General features: G+C 41.7%; 1 protein-coding gene across 4 annotated transcripts in view; it reads right to left on the reverse strand.

Moving 5' to 3' along the window:
• Positions 1-10333: 10333 nt before the first annotated feature.
• glis3 (GLIS family zinc finger 3) overlaps positions 10334-17244 on the reverse strand; it is a 551634-nt gene continuing 544723 nt past the window's right edge. For all 4 annotated transcript variants that reach the window (XM_059642762.1, XM_048528094.2, XM_048528092.2 and 1 more), the window contains exon 11: positions 10334-16525. In XM_059642762.1, the coding sequence (XP_059498745.1) occupies positions 16389-16525 (137 nt within the window). In that variant the 3' untranslated portion in view covers positions 10334-16388. The remainder of the gene's footprint in view (positions 16526-17244) is intronic.

The following is a 17244-nucleotide window of genomic DNA, read 5'->3' on the forward strand; positions in this document are numbered from 1 at the left end:
TATGTTCATTGGAGTAGAGTGCTATGTCAAGGTACCATTTGGAGACATTGCATGGTCCTCTTTAACAGGCACATAACGGGAGAACACATACATTGTGCCCCTCTGTGTGGAGGTCTATGTTAACCCATCATTTGTGAGTGATGTGAATGCTAACCGTGCACACATATCTAGGGACCTGTTCTGTGTGTGATACATTGAAGGCATGGTATATCGAGCAGTAATAGATAGGCTGGTGACACAAGGACCAGCAGCAACTTTGAATGGATGCTGAATGACCTTCACAGGACGAGCTCACAGCTGAAGTTCCCTTCAGGAGGCACAGGAGGTCCAGAGTCGACCACTTAAATCTCATTTTCTCCAGCTGAGTGAGGTGAAGCATTGGAGCAGAATGTAGATGTTGTGGGTCATTGTCACAGAATTATACCAGCTGCTGAAGTGGGACTTATGACTTGTGTGGGTATTCATGCTATTCCTATCATGGTGACTACCACATTAACCTTTTCTGCAACTGACTCCTTCTAAGGAGCACAAAGCTAATGCACACTCTTACTCAATACAGAGGGGCACGGAACAGATTTTCCATGATCTTAAACTGTATGTACAAAGCAACATCCTCTGACACCCAATGCTACCTTCCAAGGAAACATCAGGGACCTTTATGGGATCTCCATCATAGAATCCCTACAGTGGGAAAGAGGGTCTTCAGCCCAACAAGTCCATACTGGCCGCCAGAGCATCCCACCCAGACCCATCCCCCTAATCTACACATCCCTAAACACTACGGGCAATTTAGCATGGCCAATCCACCATAACTTGCACATCTTTGGACTGTGGGAGGAAACCGCAGCACCAGGAGGAAGCCCAAGCAGACACAGGGAAAATGTGCAAACTCCACACAGGCAGTCGCCCGAGGCTGGAATTGAACCAGGGCCCCTGGAGCTGTGAGGCAGCAGCGCTAACTGCCGTGCCACTTCACCCACGACTCAACAGAGACTGGTGCTTAAATACAGTGCCTTAGACAGCTCGGCCACGCTACGTCATCCAGCCACAAAATCAGGAGTCACACCGCAGCAGGCTATAGCCTAACAGGTTTATTTGGGGTCACGAGCTTTAGGAGCGCACCTGACAAAGGTGTTGCATTTTGAAAGCTTGTGTTTTCAAAAAAACCTGTTGCACTATAACCTGGTGTTGTGCGACTCCTGACTTTGTCCACCCCAGCCCAACATCGGCACCTCCACATTTGGTCACAAATGCATCAAGACTGTCAGTGATGCAATTTGTGCCAGGCCATACTATTTCATCTCGTTTCCCTTGTGATGGGGTCAGTGACACAGCTCAGACAGTACACTTTGCCAGCCCAGCTGGCTTCTCCTCAGGTACAGGGCATGATAGGCGATACACATCACACTGAGAGGGCCTTATCACAACGCAGTTGAGTCAATATCCACTGCAGTCTACAATAATTATTGAGGGTGGTATCTTACAGAAACCTGTGAGATTCTGTTAGGGCTAGACAGGGTTAGTGCTGGAACGGTGTTCGCAATGTAGAGGAAGTACTAAACCAGGGGCCACAGTCTAAGGCTATGGAGTAGGTCGTTTTGGACTGAGATGAGGAGAAATGTCTTCACCCAGAGACTGGTGAGCCTGTGGAATTCTCTGCCCCATAAAATGATTGAGGCCATAACATTGAATGTTTTCAGGAAGGAGTTAGATATAGTTTTTAGGGCTAAAGAGATCAAAGGGTATGGGAAAAGAGCAGGAACAGCGAACTGAATTGGGCGATCAGCGAGCAGGCTCGAAGGGCCAAATTATCTACACCTGCTCCTTTTTTCTCTGTTTCTAAGGATCATCCTTCATTCCAAAGGCAACTCTCACATTAACCCTGCTGATACAGTCATCCATTGCACACCGCTTCTAACAACTTCACTTCCTTATCCCTTGCAGCTGCCAGCAGGATACTGTTAACTCTGCAGAGGAATGGCCTGCTTCACCAAAGGCACATTGCTCACGTTTGCTGATCAGAATTGGGACTGCCTCCTGCATCCTTAAATAGTGATATCACAGTGGGAACAACACAGGTTGGAGCTGGAAGATTGATGTTTCAGAAGGGTCTTTTTTTCTGAAGAAGGGTCCCGACCTGAAACATTAGCTTTCCTGCTCCGCTGATGCTGCCTGTCCCTCTGCGTTCATCCAGGCCCACGCTGTGTTGTCTCTGACTCCAGCATTTGCAGTTCTTGCTATTTCTGACATCACGGTGGGAATTTCAGGTTTAAATTTTTGGAGAACACAACCTCACAGTGATAGCTGTGCAGTTTTATGAGGAAGCAATGTCCCTGGCTGTTCGGACTTAGAGGAGAGGCAGAGACCAGGAACCTGTTCAGGCCCCATCAGAAGAAGGTCCTGTGCTATCAGCAATCAGCTGCTTCACTGAGATGTACAGGGAGCAGCAGGAGCAGCTGGCAGGGATGTGGCATCAATGGCTCTCAGTGCCCAGCAACAGCAAGAATGCAGCTCTGCCATGGGGACCCAGTTGCCTCAAATCATTTTTGGGGCATTTTATCAAAGTTTACCCTCTAGGAAGTTAGCTCTGTGATTGTATGGTGCTCACCTCATTAAAAGTGCGTTTCACAGCAGCACACTACCCTCCGTCTTGCGCTGGCTGGTGGGGGAGATTCTCGCTGCTGTCTGGGACCTTCTGGGCTTGTTGCAGCTGGTGCAAGATTTAAAGCCCTGCTATAAACCAGGTCAAATGCTGCAAGCCAGGACTTGGACTTTTGCAGTTCCAGAGTGTGGAGAGATGGCCAGCAGCATCGCTTTGCTGATTTGGATGTGGAGTTCCAGGTGGACGGGCTGTTGGGCAGGAAAGTTCTCGTTCCTCAGGGTCATGGACACGAGAGTGGCATGGGGCACTTCCAGTCTGGTCCAAAGTTGCACCTGGGTAAGTATGCTTTGGATGAACACTCAGCAGTCTAATCCTACGACTGTACACACTTCCTATCTTTCACACCCTCCCATTCTTGCAATGCAACATCCTCCGCCACTCACTCTCACCTAGCCCAGCACCCCCAACCCTGACTTCCAACACTTGCTGTCCTCTGAGCTTCCTAATCATTCACATGGGACACCTCACCACTTTACTTCAACCTGTACCAACACTAATAGCTGTATTAGTCACTGTGATCTCACTCAACCCCTGCCCTTGTCTCATTCCAGGAGAAAAAGGCCCACAATGGGCTAAAGAGAGCCAGGTCGGGCTGTGAAGTTGCCCAATATTTGTCTGCTCAACCCTACAGCGAGAGAATGCATGCCTGAACAGGAAAGGACCCTGACACCCAGGCCTATAGTTTAATTATGCCAAACATCATGATATACTGATCCCTATCAAAGCCAAGATGGTGAGAGTAATTGACCCCCACACCTACTCCCACGGTATTCTGTGCCTGTTTATGCATCATCCACTCCCACCCTTAAATGTTGAGTTACGCACCAGCTCACAATTGTTATCCCCTCTGTATTCCAACATCTTGCCTCCAAAATCTACAGCTGATGTGACCAACATCTCCACCGGAGCAGTGGCCCTGAAAACACCTCCTAGGAATTCAGTGAACAGCCCCTCAGAATGGTTGTGGCTCACTTCCCAACTGACTTGAAAAGAGTCAAGATTCAGTCCCCAGTCCACGAAAGAACGGACCCTGGCTGATTTCTGTGATGCTCCCCAATTGACTTACCATTCCCCCCTGGACCCGCAGGACTGACCTGGTCTGTAGTGAAACGAACCCCTTATCCTGACTGCCCTTCATGACTGACTGACATTTCTAAGCAGCTGACCTGATCAGAGTTGGAGTTCATTTGCTTCGCTGACTGGTTTTCATACAAACATTTCATCTCCGTTCTGGGTGACATTGTCAGTGCTGTGTGGCCTCCGCTGAAGCGCTGTGGTTCAGTCCCGCTCTGAAATTATGTTGTCCAGTTTGTTATGGTGGGCTGTCTTGTATCCAGTTTTGTACCATGGTGGTATGTAAATGGGGTCTATTTCAACATGTTTGTTAATTACATCGGTGGCTGAAAACCAGATCTCCAGGAGTTCTCGTGCTTGTCTTTGTCTTGCTTGTGTTAGTTTTGTAACTTTGTCCCAGTTAAGTGAATGTCCTTCTAAGTCGGACTGTATTGAAACCAACAACCACACTTTGCCAGTTACTCTCAAAAACGAAAGACCCCGCACACATAATGAACAGATAAATGTGATGCATAAAGTACCATGCAGCAACTGCGAGAAACACTACATCAGGACAGATGGACAGGAAACTCAGCTCCAGGATACATGAACACCAACTCTCCCTCGTTTCAATACACTCCAACACAGAACGACATCCATTTAACTGGGACAAAGTTACAGAACTAGGACAAGTGAGACAAAGGCAAGCCCAGGAACTCCTGGAGGCCTGGTTTTCAACTACTGATGTAATTAACAAACATGTTGAAATAGACTCCATCTACATACCACCACGATACAAAACTGGAAACCACACAGCCCTCCTATGATGAAGGGTCTAGGCCTGAAACATCAGCTTTTGTGCTCCTGTGATGCTGCTTGACCTGCTGTGTTCATCCAGCTCCACACTTTTATATCTCTGTTAGCCCACCACAACAAACTGGACAACATAATTTCAGAGCAGGACTTCAATGGAGACTACACAGCACTGACAATGTCACCCAGAACGGAGATGAAATGTTTGTATGAAAACCAGTCAACTCGGTGAGCCAACCCACAACTCTAACTGCAACCCGAGCTACAGATCTTTGCCAAAACATTAAATATCTGACCTGATACCAAATGATGCCTTCGTCTAACTGTGGTATGTTCTCCTGACTGATGATAGAGCCTCTTGGTCTTGACTAAGAACTACACCCTTTAGACTTTGAGAGATGGTTGAATCACATCCAGTGCGTTTGCTGTGTAAGCTCCTACCACAACCTGTAGCTGTAACATTGACACAGCGTGATGCCTTTTAACAAAACATCAGGCCCCTTGATTGAGCATTGTTGGTAAAAAGTGACCAGTGGCTCGGCATTCTATCTGAACTAAAAGGCAAAGAAACGCAGAGGTACCACGAGTCTGTAAATTATGAACGGGGTCACAGAATCACAGAATCCCTACAGTGTGGAAGCAGGCCATTTGACCCACTGTGTTCATCGTGACCCTCCAAGTACTTACCACCTACCCTATCCCTTTAACCCTACATTTCCCATGGCCAATCCACTCCACATACCTGGACGCTATGGGAATTTAGCATGGCTAAACCACCTAAATTGCATATCTTTCAACTGGCAATATAAAATGTAAGTCACCACAGTCCTACCAGACCATAGAGATGCTTTCTCTTATTAGAGATAGATAGTTTACCATGCCATAGGTGAGGGGTAAGTTTGAAAAGAAGAGACCTTTATGGTAATGTCAGCTGATGCAGGAGTTGAACCCACACTATTGATGTCACTCTGCACCATAATCTAGCCGTCTAGCCAGCTGAAAAAGTAAAGCAAGACAAAAATGCTGAGAACCTCCGATTACAACATAGAACATAGAACAGTACAGCACAGAACAGGCCCTTCAGCCCACGATGTTGTGCCGACATTGATCCTCATGTATGCACCCTCAAATTTCTGTGACCATATGCATGTCCAGCAGTCTCTTAAATGACCCCAATGACCTTGCTTCCACAACTGCTGCTGGCAACGCATTCCATGCTCTCACAACTCTCTGTGTTAAGAACCCGCCTCTGACATCCCCTCTATACTTTCCTCCAACCAGCTTAAAACTATGACCCCTTGTGTTAGCCATTTCTGCCCTGGGAAATAGTCTCTGGCTATCAACTCTATCTGTGCCTCTCATTATCTTGTATACCTCAATTAGATCCCCTCTCCTCCTCCTTTTCTCCAATGAAAAGAGACCGAGCTCAGTCAACCTCTCTTCATAAGATAAGCCCTCCAGTCCAGGCAGCATCCTGGTAAACCTCCTCTGAACCCTCTCCAAAGCATCCACATCTTTCCTATAATAGGGCGACCAGAACTGGACGCAGTATTCCAAGTGCGGTCTAACCAAAGTTTTATAGAGCTGCAACAAGATCTCATGACTCTTAAACTCAATCCCCCTGTAATGAAAGCCAAAACACCATATGCTTTCTTAACAACCCTGTCCACTTGGGTGGCCATTTTAAGGGATCTATGTATCTGCACACCAAGATCCCTCTGTTCCTCCACGCTGCCAAGAATCCTATCCTTAATCCTGTACTCAGCTTTCAAATTCGACCTTCCAAAATGCATCGCCTTGCATTTATCCAGGTTGAACTCCATCTGCCACCTCTCAGCCCATCTCTGCATCCTGTCAATGTCCCGCTGCAGCCTACAACAGCCCTCTATACTGCCAACGACACCCCCAACCTTTGTGTTGTCTGCAAACTTGCTGACCCATCCTTCAATCCCCTCATCCAAATCATTAATAAAAATTACAAACAGTAGAGGCCCAAGGACAGAGCCCTGTGGAACACCACTCACCACTGACTTCCAAGCAGAATATTTTCCTTCTACTACCACTCGCTGAATTCTGTTGGCCAGCCAATTCTGTATCCAGACAGCTAAGTTCCCCTGTATCCCATTCCTCCTGACCTTCTGAATGAGCCTACCATGGGGAACCTTATCAAATGCCTTACTGAAGTCCATATACACCACATCCACAGCTCGACCCCCATCAACTTTTCTAGTCACATCCTCAAAGAACTCGATAAGGTTTGTGAGGCATGACCTGTCCCTCACAAAGCCGTGTTGACTGCATTTCATCAAGCCATGCTGTTCCAGATGGTCATAAATCCTATCCCTCAGAATCCTTTCTAACACCTTGCAGATGACAGACGTGAGACTTACTGGTCTGTAATTGCCGGGGATTTCCCTATTTCCTTTCTTGAAGAGAGGAATTACATTTGCCTCTCTCCAGTCCTCAGGTACGACTCCAGTGGAGAGCGAGGATGCAAAGATCCTCGCAAGTGGCGAAGCAATTGCATTTCTCGCTTCCCAAAGCAGCCGAGGACAAATCTGGTCCGGGCCTGGCGACTTGTCAATCTTAATGTTTGACAAAATTTTCAGCACATCAGCTTCCTCTATCTCTATCCATTCCAGCATGCACACCTGCTCTTCAAAGGCTTCATTCACTACAAAATTCATTTCTTTCATAAAGACAGAAGCAAAAAACTCATTTAGGGCTTCCCCTACCTCCTCAGACTCCACACACAAGTTCCCTATGCTATCCCTGATCGGCCCTACTCTTTCTTTGACCGTTCTCTTATTCCTCACATAAGTGTAAAATGCCTTTGTGTTTTCCCTAATTCGTTCTGCCAAGCCTTTCTCGTGCCCCCTCCTGGCTCTCCTCAGACCATTTTTGAGCTCCTTCCTTGCGTGCGTGTAATCCTCTCGAGCTGAACTTGACCCTAGCTTCCTCCACCTTATGTAAGTCACCTTCTTCCTTTTCACAAGAAGCTCCACTGCTCTCGTCATCCAAGGTTCCTTTATCTTACCCCTTCTTGCCTGTCTCAGATGGACATATTTACTCATCACTCGCAACAACTGTTCCTTTTAGCAGCAAAGTGGGTGATTATTAAGAAAGCTCTGAGAACTCGCTGTTGCTATACATAAGACGGATGCCTATTCTTGTATGCCCAGCAGCCTGGCAGCTGCATTGCAATATAAGGTGATGGTGCTTTCCAAAGGGCAGTATTGATGTGGTGAGCTACATTCTAAGTGAGTCAGGAATTTGTGACGTTGATAGGATGAGGCAGCCGCAGTGTTCCATGGATAGAGGGTGCAGGCAGGTACTCCCCATTGAACATTCCCCGGGATGTTGGGGGCTTCTGGACTGGTCAATGCCCCCAAAAAACAAAGCTGACACGATGCCAACCACCTACTCAGATTTTTACGTTGCCAATTGCCAACAGCCAGTTTCTTCCCACTGTCTCAGAAGACTATAACATCAACAGAAATGGGAAGAGGGGTAGCCCATTCGGCCCTTACAGCCTGCTGTGCCAGTCAATAGGATCATAGCTGATCAGGAAAATAGCAACTTGCATATAAATAAGCCGAGATTAGATAATAATGAGACATGAAAACATATATGTTGGATCCTCGCTACTCACTAACAAGATTAGCATCTAGTGATTGAAACCTGATGAGGAAAATTGGACGCTTATCAAAGTTTAGAATCTCATTTTTTTTCCATTCTGTTCATTCACCACTGCCAATGCTGTTTGAGAGCTAGAAAAATTCTGTTCCTAAATTCAATCAATGAAATGCAATAGGAATCCTTCCATAGGTTCAACAATGACTGATCACAGATTTTCTATTTTGAGTTTAATTCTTTGAAGTGAAGTTCTGAAAATAATCCTTTGGCTCTCTAAAAAATATTCAGGTGAATTGTTTTCAACCCTGATCACTAACACTCTGACATTACTTTCATAATTCCATGAAACCTGTACTTTCATTTACCACTGATGTATCACAATATCCAATTCTTTCAAACGCTGAACTCCATATCACGTAACCAACAGTGTAATAATTTTGGATATGGCACGTTGATTTGCACTTAGTTTATGCATAAAATAAAAACAAACAACCTGGCAGTTCTGAAGAAGGGCCACTGGACTTGAAACTATAGCTCTGTAATCTCTCCACAGATAGCGCATTCTTCAGCTATTTTAATCTTTGTTTCAGATTTGCAGCATCCACGTTCTTCACTTGATTTAAGAAAACAACCTATCTTATTTTATTTTTGACATCAGTACAAACAGCAAAATGTTTCCTTAGAAGATATAATTTGCTTTTTGAATAGTTTGTTTTGTGCATAATAATTTTCACAAAAACTCTTGCGAGTGTTATGCCATTCTCTGCATTTAAACTCATTCATGTTTTGGTAGAGACATTCTTGAACATTGAAAAAAATGAAGTCTAAAATAACCTGTGCATAAAATGAAACAAAATACTGGTTTATTTAATAAATCAAACAGGTGCTGGAATCTTTTAATTTTTCAGCATTATTAAAGCAATCCTTTTCACCTTCTAATATGCTTTTTGACAAAGAAAATAGTTTGACACTGAAACAAATAAATTTCACAATTGACACACAACATGTTTCTAAATTATGTACAATTGATTAACTTGAAGAGATAAATAATAAATGCATTGAATAGTACCACAGTAGTGGGCACTACAGTTATTAAGTAATTCAAACTAATAGTAGCAACAGGCTGGGCTAGTGATCTTAATTGATGAGGTTAATATTGCAGTTTTATTTAGCCTTATGCTATTTTCTGATCCTTCAAGCCATCTATTTCCAGGGTGTCCAAATGTGTAGACTAAAAGCAACATACAACTTCCAAGGCTGACAATCTGTGCCCTAAAGTTCAAGCAACTTGGTCTTAAGGAGTTGTTCCCGATTTGTGAACATCTGTCTTGCGCATGCTCATTGTTACATATGTGATCCCATACAGGGATGTATTAATATTAATTTTAAGGATCTGACAAATGACCAATTCATGTACTTATGAACAGCTATTTGAGATTGTCCTGCATTGTGTACTAGCTTGCATACAAATCAACGTGTGAATGGACTCAAGAACAGATCCAAACCACAAGCCCAGGACTGCCTGGATTTGCATTTACTATCTGTTCTCACTTTGCCTTGTTTTGTTTTTTGTGATCTTGGCTACTTGAAAAAGGAAGATTTTCCAGGGGTGCCTTACCAGTGGATAAATCCTGTTATCATCTGTGATGATAGATCTGTGTAAATTAATGAGAGCACCAATTTAAAATTTATTCGAAGATCATAAGACACTTGGATGGTGAAAATCAAAACTAAGTTATCTACTCCATTGCATAATCAACCATATTTATCTTGTACAAACATTTGAATATATGCAATATTTAAAATAAATCTTCCAGCCAATTTTTGTGCCAATAAACACAGTTTGTTTCAATTGTGGATCCTATATGACTATGAACTATCTATAAGTATAACATAGATATGAGCATTGGATCTGCCTAAAGGGTAACTTTAAGTACCTAAACCTCCCTGCTGTACTCACCAAAATATTGCTCACACATATCTCCAGGACAGAAATCCCAAATAATACAGATTTTCAAGTCGCAAAATAGTCGTGAATTCTCACCTGAGTGCTGGTCATTGAAAAAATCTAACCATGATTTGATTGAAAAGAGCTGAATTTGAAAAATATAACTGTAATCATTTTGATCCATTTCAAAACTTTTATTTGGGGTAACTCCCATCGGACAAAAGTACAAAAATGTTGACTCCAGGTGCTGTGTGTTTTATGACAGTTATTTCACAGCAATATAATTTACATTCCTAATAAATTCCAGTCCTAGAACTTTGGCTCAATTTGTTTTTATTTAACTCATTAGGAATGTCCTCAAAGCATTTTACTGTTTCTGATTACATAAAGAAGTAGCACAAATACACAATAATAATGATAAAACAAGTGGGAAAAAAACTGCTTTATTATTCAGTACATCTTCTACTGGAGTATTTCAGGTGTTTAAGTGCTGACAGATTTCCAGTCTCGACCTTGCACCATTTTCAGGGGAACAATTCTGTAATTTATTTTGTGCTTGAAGTATTGAACTATTATAGCAAAAGAATAATATAAACAAAAGGAAAAATAATTTATCAAAGCTATAATAGACCACAAGACTACATTATGTATGTAAATGAAAATGTAGCCATTAATCTATCCTGTTGTGAATTCAAGCTGTAGCCCACAATTTACAGGATGTCATAATTGGGCAAAAAAATTAACCAAATATACAACCAAATTTGCCATTAAAACTCTACATGTGAAGATCAATTAAATATATACAAGCTCTACAAAACCATGCCAAAGCATGATTGATTTTCACATCATTTCCTATTGAAAGTGCTTCCAGAACTATATTATGCAGAAAGCTCTAACATATGTACAAAATGGTTTTGCTTAAAAAAAAGTTACTATCATGCATCATTCCTATATTTTGTTATTACATTAAAATCCTCATTGGGAAAATATAATAGCATTGCCAGTGAGAATAATGCAAGCCATCTAGGAGAAACAATGATAGAGCTATTTATTAAGAAATATGTAAAATAATGATCAAAGCTAGAAAGATGAGCAAAGCAGCATCTGTGCCAGACTGAACATGGGAGTCCACAAGCAAAGAAATCTTTTTACATGTTGCAGAAGGTAGGGTGTATCTGACAATGACTGGGCTCTCATAGTATGGAGATATGGCACATGATTCTTTATGTTTGATGCGACTTGTAGAGTCATAGACTCATGGAGACATTGAGTTATAGAGCATCGAGATAGACACTTCGGTCCAAATCATCAATGCCGAATAGATATCCTAAATTAATCTAGTCCCATTTGCCAGCATTTGGCTCATATCCCCCCAACAGTTCCTATTCATATAACCATTTGAAATCACAAGCTTTCAGAGTGTTGTTCCTTCATCAGGTGGTCAGGCTTCGCTTAATGAAGGGACAACGCTCCAAAAACTAGTGATTTCAAATAAATCTTGTTCTACTATAACCTGGTGTTGTGTGACCTCTGACCGTGAATATCTTTAAGGCAGCCTTTGATAGATTTAAATGACGTGAAAGTCAAAGGGTTATTGGAGCTGAGCAACGAAGTAGAGCTTGAGAGGAACGGCTACGCTCTCATCAAACGGTGGAATGGGCTCACGGCGTCAAATGGCTTATTCCTGCTCTTAATTCTAATGTTTGTAAGACACAATTTGATCTCATGAAACTTTGATAAATGATTAATGCTGTTAATGTAGGACATGACAAAAAATCAAAACAGTGCAAAAAAATTAGGTACATTAGTAATTGTTAAGTGATATTAGGTTTGCCTGTTAACTATGGAAGCAAGGGAGAATGATGGGAAGGTTTCTGAGGCCGTCCCAAAGAATGCGTTTTAGAAGGAAACAATGTGATAACTCTTGATTTCAAAAATCACATTGCTGAGGTAATATTGTCTTGTTGAGTAACAGGAGAATAAAGTTTCTGACATGAAGATTTCATCTACATTCAATTCTTGCTCCATTCAGTTCCTGATCTGGCCTAACACTAATGGAGTTCCCAATGTCAGTGAAGACTCAGGTGCAGTCAAATCTGAAATTCTCAATTCATCAACAACAGGAAGATGGCTCGGGGAAGTGACAGGATGGCTGCCTGCTGTCTCATCCGCAAAGTTAAGATGAGTCAAAGTTGAAGAATAATTTGGAATGGAAATACTTGTAAAAGAAAAATGTATAACTGACAAATTATTGTGCATTGAAAAAAAAGAAAGCTACAGAAATTGTTAATTAAAAGATAATGAACAAAATATCCATCTAAATTTGATTGCAGTGTAGGCCCCAGTGGATTGTCAGAAAGCAGAAGGCAATCCAATGTGTCAATTCTCGTAGCCTCCAGACAATTGTTATCAGCTAGTGATCTGCCGCACTTGGGTTTCCATCAGGATTCAAGAGGCTCTGACCAATCATTGGGCCCTATTACTACAATTCCATCAGGCCGAATGAGTTGGTGACCACTCCAGTTGGTCAGATCATGCAAGAACCATGGAAAAGACCTGGGAACATAAGTAGTGTGGGCTCAGCCGACCCAGAGGCAAGCTGCAGCCTTGTGGAAGGTGGCATTGCTGAGGGTACATTATGTGTCTCTGGGGAGATAGCCCTTAATTGCTAAGGGGCCCCTCCGGCAGTCACAGAGTGATCAATCAAGAAGCCAGCAGCAGTAGACGTGGCTCTTGGGCATGGCCTTCAATGAGGCACTTAAGGTCCTCAAGTGACTTTTGTTTGGCAAGACCTCTCTCACCTTTCCTCCCTACTAACTTAATTCACAGGAATTCAGGAAGGCACATATCCTCCAACTCTGCCTTCAAGTCCAATTTGATGACTTACTTGCCTTCCAGTTCCCTCAAGCACCCGACTAAATTGATATGAAAAATGTGTTTGTTGAGTTAGCCTGGTCCAATGGCTTAAATTCTCTGGCTTTCTTTCAACTACACAAAAACATATTCTGATTGAATGTTTGTGTGCATGATGCTCTGTAATTAAGAATCATATTTTCACAATGACGAAGTGGTGTCATCATTGCATGCTAAAGAAATTCTTTAATTAACATACTTCAACTCTAGGCATTGGTTTTAGCCAATGCTGCTCTTTGAGTTCAAGTTTAAGGGTTTCTAAATGAATTCAGGTTCTCAATGGCCAAGTTCTCACTAAGGTGGCCCAGTGGTTAGCAGGGCTGCCTCACAGCATCAGGGACCCAGGTTCAATTCCATCCTCAAGTGACTGTTTGTGTAAAGTTTGCACATTCTCCCTGTGTCTGCGTGGGTTTCCTCTGGGTGCTCCGGTTTCCTCCCACAGTCCAAAGATGTGCAGGTTAGGTGGATTGGCCATGCTAAATTGCCCATAGTGTTCAGGGATGTGTAGATTAGGTGGGTTATGCGGGATGGGCCTGGATTGGATGCTTTCAGGGTCAGTGTGAACTTGTTGGGCTGAAGAGCCTGTTTCCACACTGCAGGGATTTTATAATGCATAATCTTCTGTAAAAAATACCAAATCATCATTGAAATTCCCATGGTTTATAAGAAACAAAAATAGATATTGCTGGAAAAGCTCAGCAGGTCTGGTAGCATCTGTGAACAGAAATCAGTTAACTTTTCAGTTCAAGTGACCCTTCCTCAGAAATCTGCTCCATTACAAATTGGGACAATAGACCGTAAGAATAAATTTCTGTAATATCACTGAAACAGTATTTTGTGACAGTATCTCAGCAGATGTCTTGCACAAAATAGCTGCTCCTGGACTGTCTTGGCCAGTGGTTTCAGATCACAAAATTATGTGATTAGAGTAACGAAAATTTGTTCAGTGTACAATTGCCTCTGATCAGAATACTGCTGCCTTTTAATCACAGGTACTGATGTGAATAGTTGTGAACATTCAAGTAAACAAGTCCTCAAGGAGTATAAAAAGGAATACTCTGAATATTGGTTATAATGGGAACTGCAGATGCTGGAGAATCCAAGATAACAAAGTGTGAAGCTGGATGAACGCAGCAGGCCAAGCAGCATCTCAGGAGCACAAAAGCTGACGTTTCGGGCCTAGACCCTTCATCAGAGAGACTCTGAATATTGTTCTGTGTTATTACAAACTCATTTTTGATAGAGGAAGGTGTTTCATAGATGAGGAAGAGACTAGAATAATTTGTACACTACACACATTCAAGGTGTACAAAACTGAAGTATTAGGGTACGATTCTGAGCAGAGCATTATTTTAAGAGGATAGAACAAGACAAAATGTGTTTTGTAGCGTATGAGTAAACTGGAGTTATCACTGAACAATCCTCCACGCATTTTGTAATCTCTTTGCTAACATTCTACTCTAACATACAAAATACTTAATTCCGATAGTGCATTGTGAGGGATGCTGTGTTACACCTCATTCCTTATTTTCACCTCAGAAATAGAACAATATAATTAAAATAAATAGATTAGACCCATTTTTGCGGCATGTGCAACAAAATGGACTTGCTGGACTGAGTCATCGTGCAGCTTACACTGCTGGTTTGTTTTCGGCCCTCTGCAGCTTAAAAATGTTTACACTATAACTTGCTGGAATCTCAAGGGTGACAGTGAGATGATAGCAAATGGACAAGTAGAGGTCCTCAAATTAGTGAAATATAGGACCAACACTCCATGTCGACAACCAGTTAGATGCAAGACCAGAAAAGGAACAAACGGATGATGGAGATGGAAAATGTATTAGAATCAAATAAGATACAACAGAAGAAATAAAAAAATGAAAATGTAAAGTTGATTAAGATATAGAGAGAACTGACATGAAGGAAAAGGAGATTTTAAAAAAATGTTTAAGATCTTTTCCGAATAATTTGGTATATGGAGGAATTTGATTGCATGCTTTAATCTGTTTCTGGTTGATTTAGCATTGCACTTACAGTTATCACATGGTTAAAAAGGTGCTTTTATTGTTCTGTTCCGATCACAACTTTTCATGGCAAACTTAATGTGCAATTATTGTGCATATATAGCAAGGTTTTAGTAATAACAGAGGTTAAGAGAGCAGTGTAAATTAAGCTACAGGTCTGGAGAATCACAACTCACAACATAATCTCTCATTTCTCTAAACCTGGTGGCCAATTGGCAAAATAATAACAGCATGTGTTGCTACCAAACTATTACTTTTCCAGGGAGATCTGGCCCAATATCTTTATTAGTCTAAGGTGGACAGAGCATTCACCTTCATTTAGATTATAATTTCCATGCTGTTTCAGTAAAAGTCATATCGTACATCTCACATACTTCAAGTCTAAGGATGCTAGGTTGTTTTACTTGTGTTTTCTGTTTTTAATAAAACAAATTTGTAGGAGTATTTTGTGACTTTTCTTTGACTACAGAGTAGCAGGACTTTAACCTTTGCTGAAGCCTAGGGCTGTTTAATGCAGAGCGTTAGGGAATAAGCTATATATTTTTTTCCCTCTTAAGCTTTGTTAGTGTGCTTAGGAAAACAAACACCCTCTTGAAAAATTTAAATTTATGCATAAATGATTTAAAAAGTCAAAAATAAAACTTTTTTTTAGAAAATATACACAAGTGTGAGATATGTAATACATGTGTAAATAAAAGATAGTAAAATTTAAAAAAAACTGTTCTGGAAGCTTGTCTCCACATGCAATGTTACCTGTTTCAGTAGTTTGCTGTTTTTAATGTTCAGACTACCATCTATTTATCCTGCATTCACAATGAAAAGAAGCAGGTGGCTGGGATGCCCACTAGACACAATTCCCATTGTTCCTGGCCTTAGCGTTGAAAGTACAATTTAATAAGATTGGCTGTGAAAACTCATCTCTTTTTTATTTTCATGTTTGAGGAAAGAAAATTACCTGATCAGCTGAAGTGAGACAAGAGTTTGATAAAGCAACATACGACAATCCATATAAAACTTGATTCCCTTTCCTTTTTCAGCAGTAGGTTATGATGAGGCCAAGGTGGGATTGACGGTACCTTGATTCCCTGGGTATTTCGCTTTAATGACATAACTTACACAGCTTTTGGGTTTTACATTTTCACCCCCCTCAGATGCTGGCTTTATGTGCAAAGAGAAACCAAAGGTGAACATTGTGTTTCTCTCAACTGGGAGAGGTAAGGATGCAGAGTCTGAATTCACCAGAAAAGCCTCATTCAGTATCAAAGTTTTAAAAATTGGTTCAAATCAAAACAAAGACATATCAGAGCATCCATCCCCGATGTGGTTCCTTTCTGTGATCTCAACCCTCTGTGTAAATGGAAGACAGCTGGCTGGGACAACGGTCGATTGCATTAATCTGGAGAAAACTACTGTCCTCAGGACAATTGCGTACAGAGTCACCAAAAATCCCAGGGGGAGTTGCTGGAAAGTCATAAGCTGTAAATTTAAAAAAGAAAATTGTTAATGCTTTGTAATGAATTAGAGCATTCTAATTCCAAATTAAACCAAGAATCTTCAGCTTCAAGTAAAACCCAGCATTGATATTAGTCAGGAGGTTTGGTAAAATTAAAAATGACAATGGGCCCCTAGACACGAGAAATTGGATTTTCATGCCTTTGTCTATTTTAGAGTAGAGGTGGAGTAGTGAAAACCCACTGTAGGTCAGACCCAATTCTCTGATTCCTGCTCCCATTTCCATCACTGACTAATGTTGCACAATGTCGGGTAATGGTGCAAATAGCAAAGCCATATATAACAGTCTCAACCTCGCTAGGCCCATTGCAGAGGAGATATTCTGATGTCTCATAATTCTGATGGAGTCAGCTTGGCTTCTGAAGATGATTGACACCAGCTCAGAGATGCCATGAACCATGTGGAGGCGGTCCCTATTTTGGAGTCAGGAACTATTTGAAAGATAAGTTCAAAAGGGGTTGTCTACTTCATATGTCATAATGAAATGCTGTATGAAAAGTTAAGTACATTTTTAATGCAATGATTGCTAAAATGACTTTTTTCTTAAAAGGAAGTGACTGCTAAATTAAGTCTTCAGCAACATGAGAGTACGTTACACATTTGATAAAATGCTCTTCTGCCATGAATGTCAGATTTTCGTCAGATTTGACTATTAGTAATTGTCCCCTGCAATTTAATCTTTT

This window comes from Stegostoma tigrinum, chromosome 3 (assembly GCF_030684315.1).
Source record: "Stegostoma tigrinum isolate sSteTig4 chromosome 3, sSteTig4.hap1, whole genome shotgun sequence".
NCBI classification, from domain to species: domain Eukaryota; kingdom Metazoa; phylum Chordata; class Chondrichthyes; order Orectolobiformes; family Stegostomatidae; genus Stegostoma; species Stegostoma tigrinum.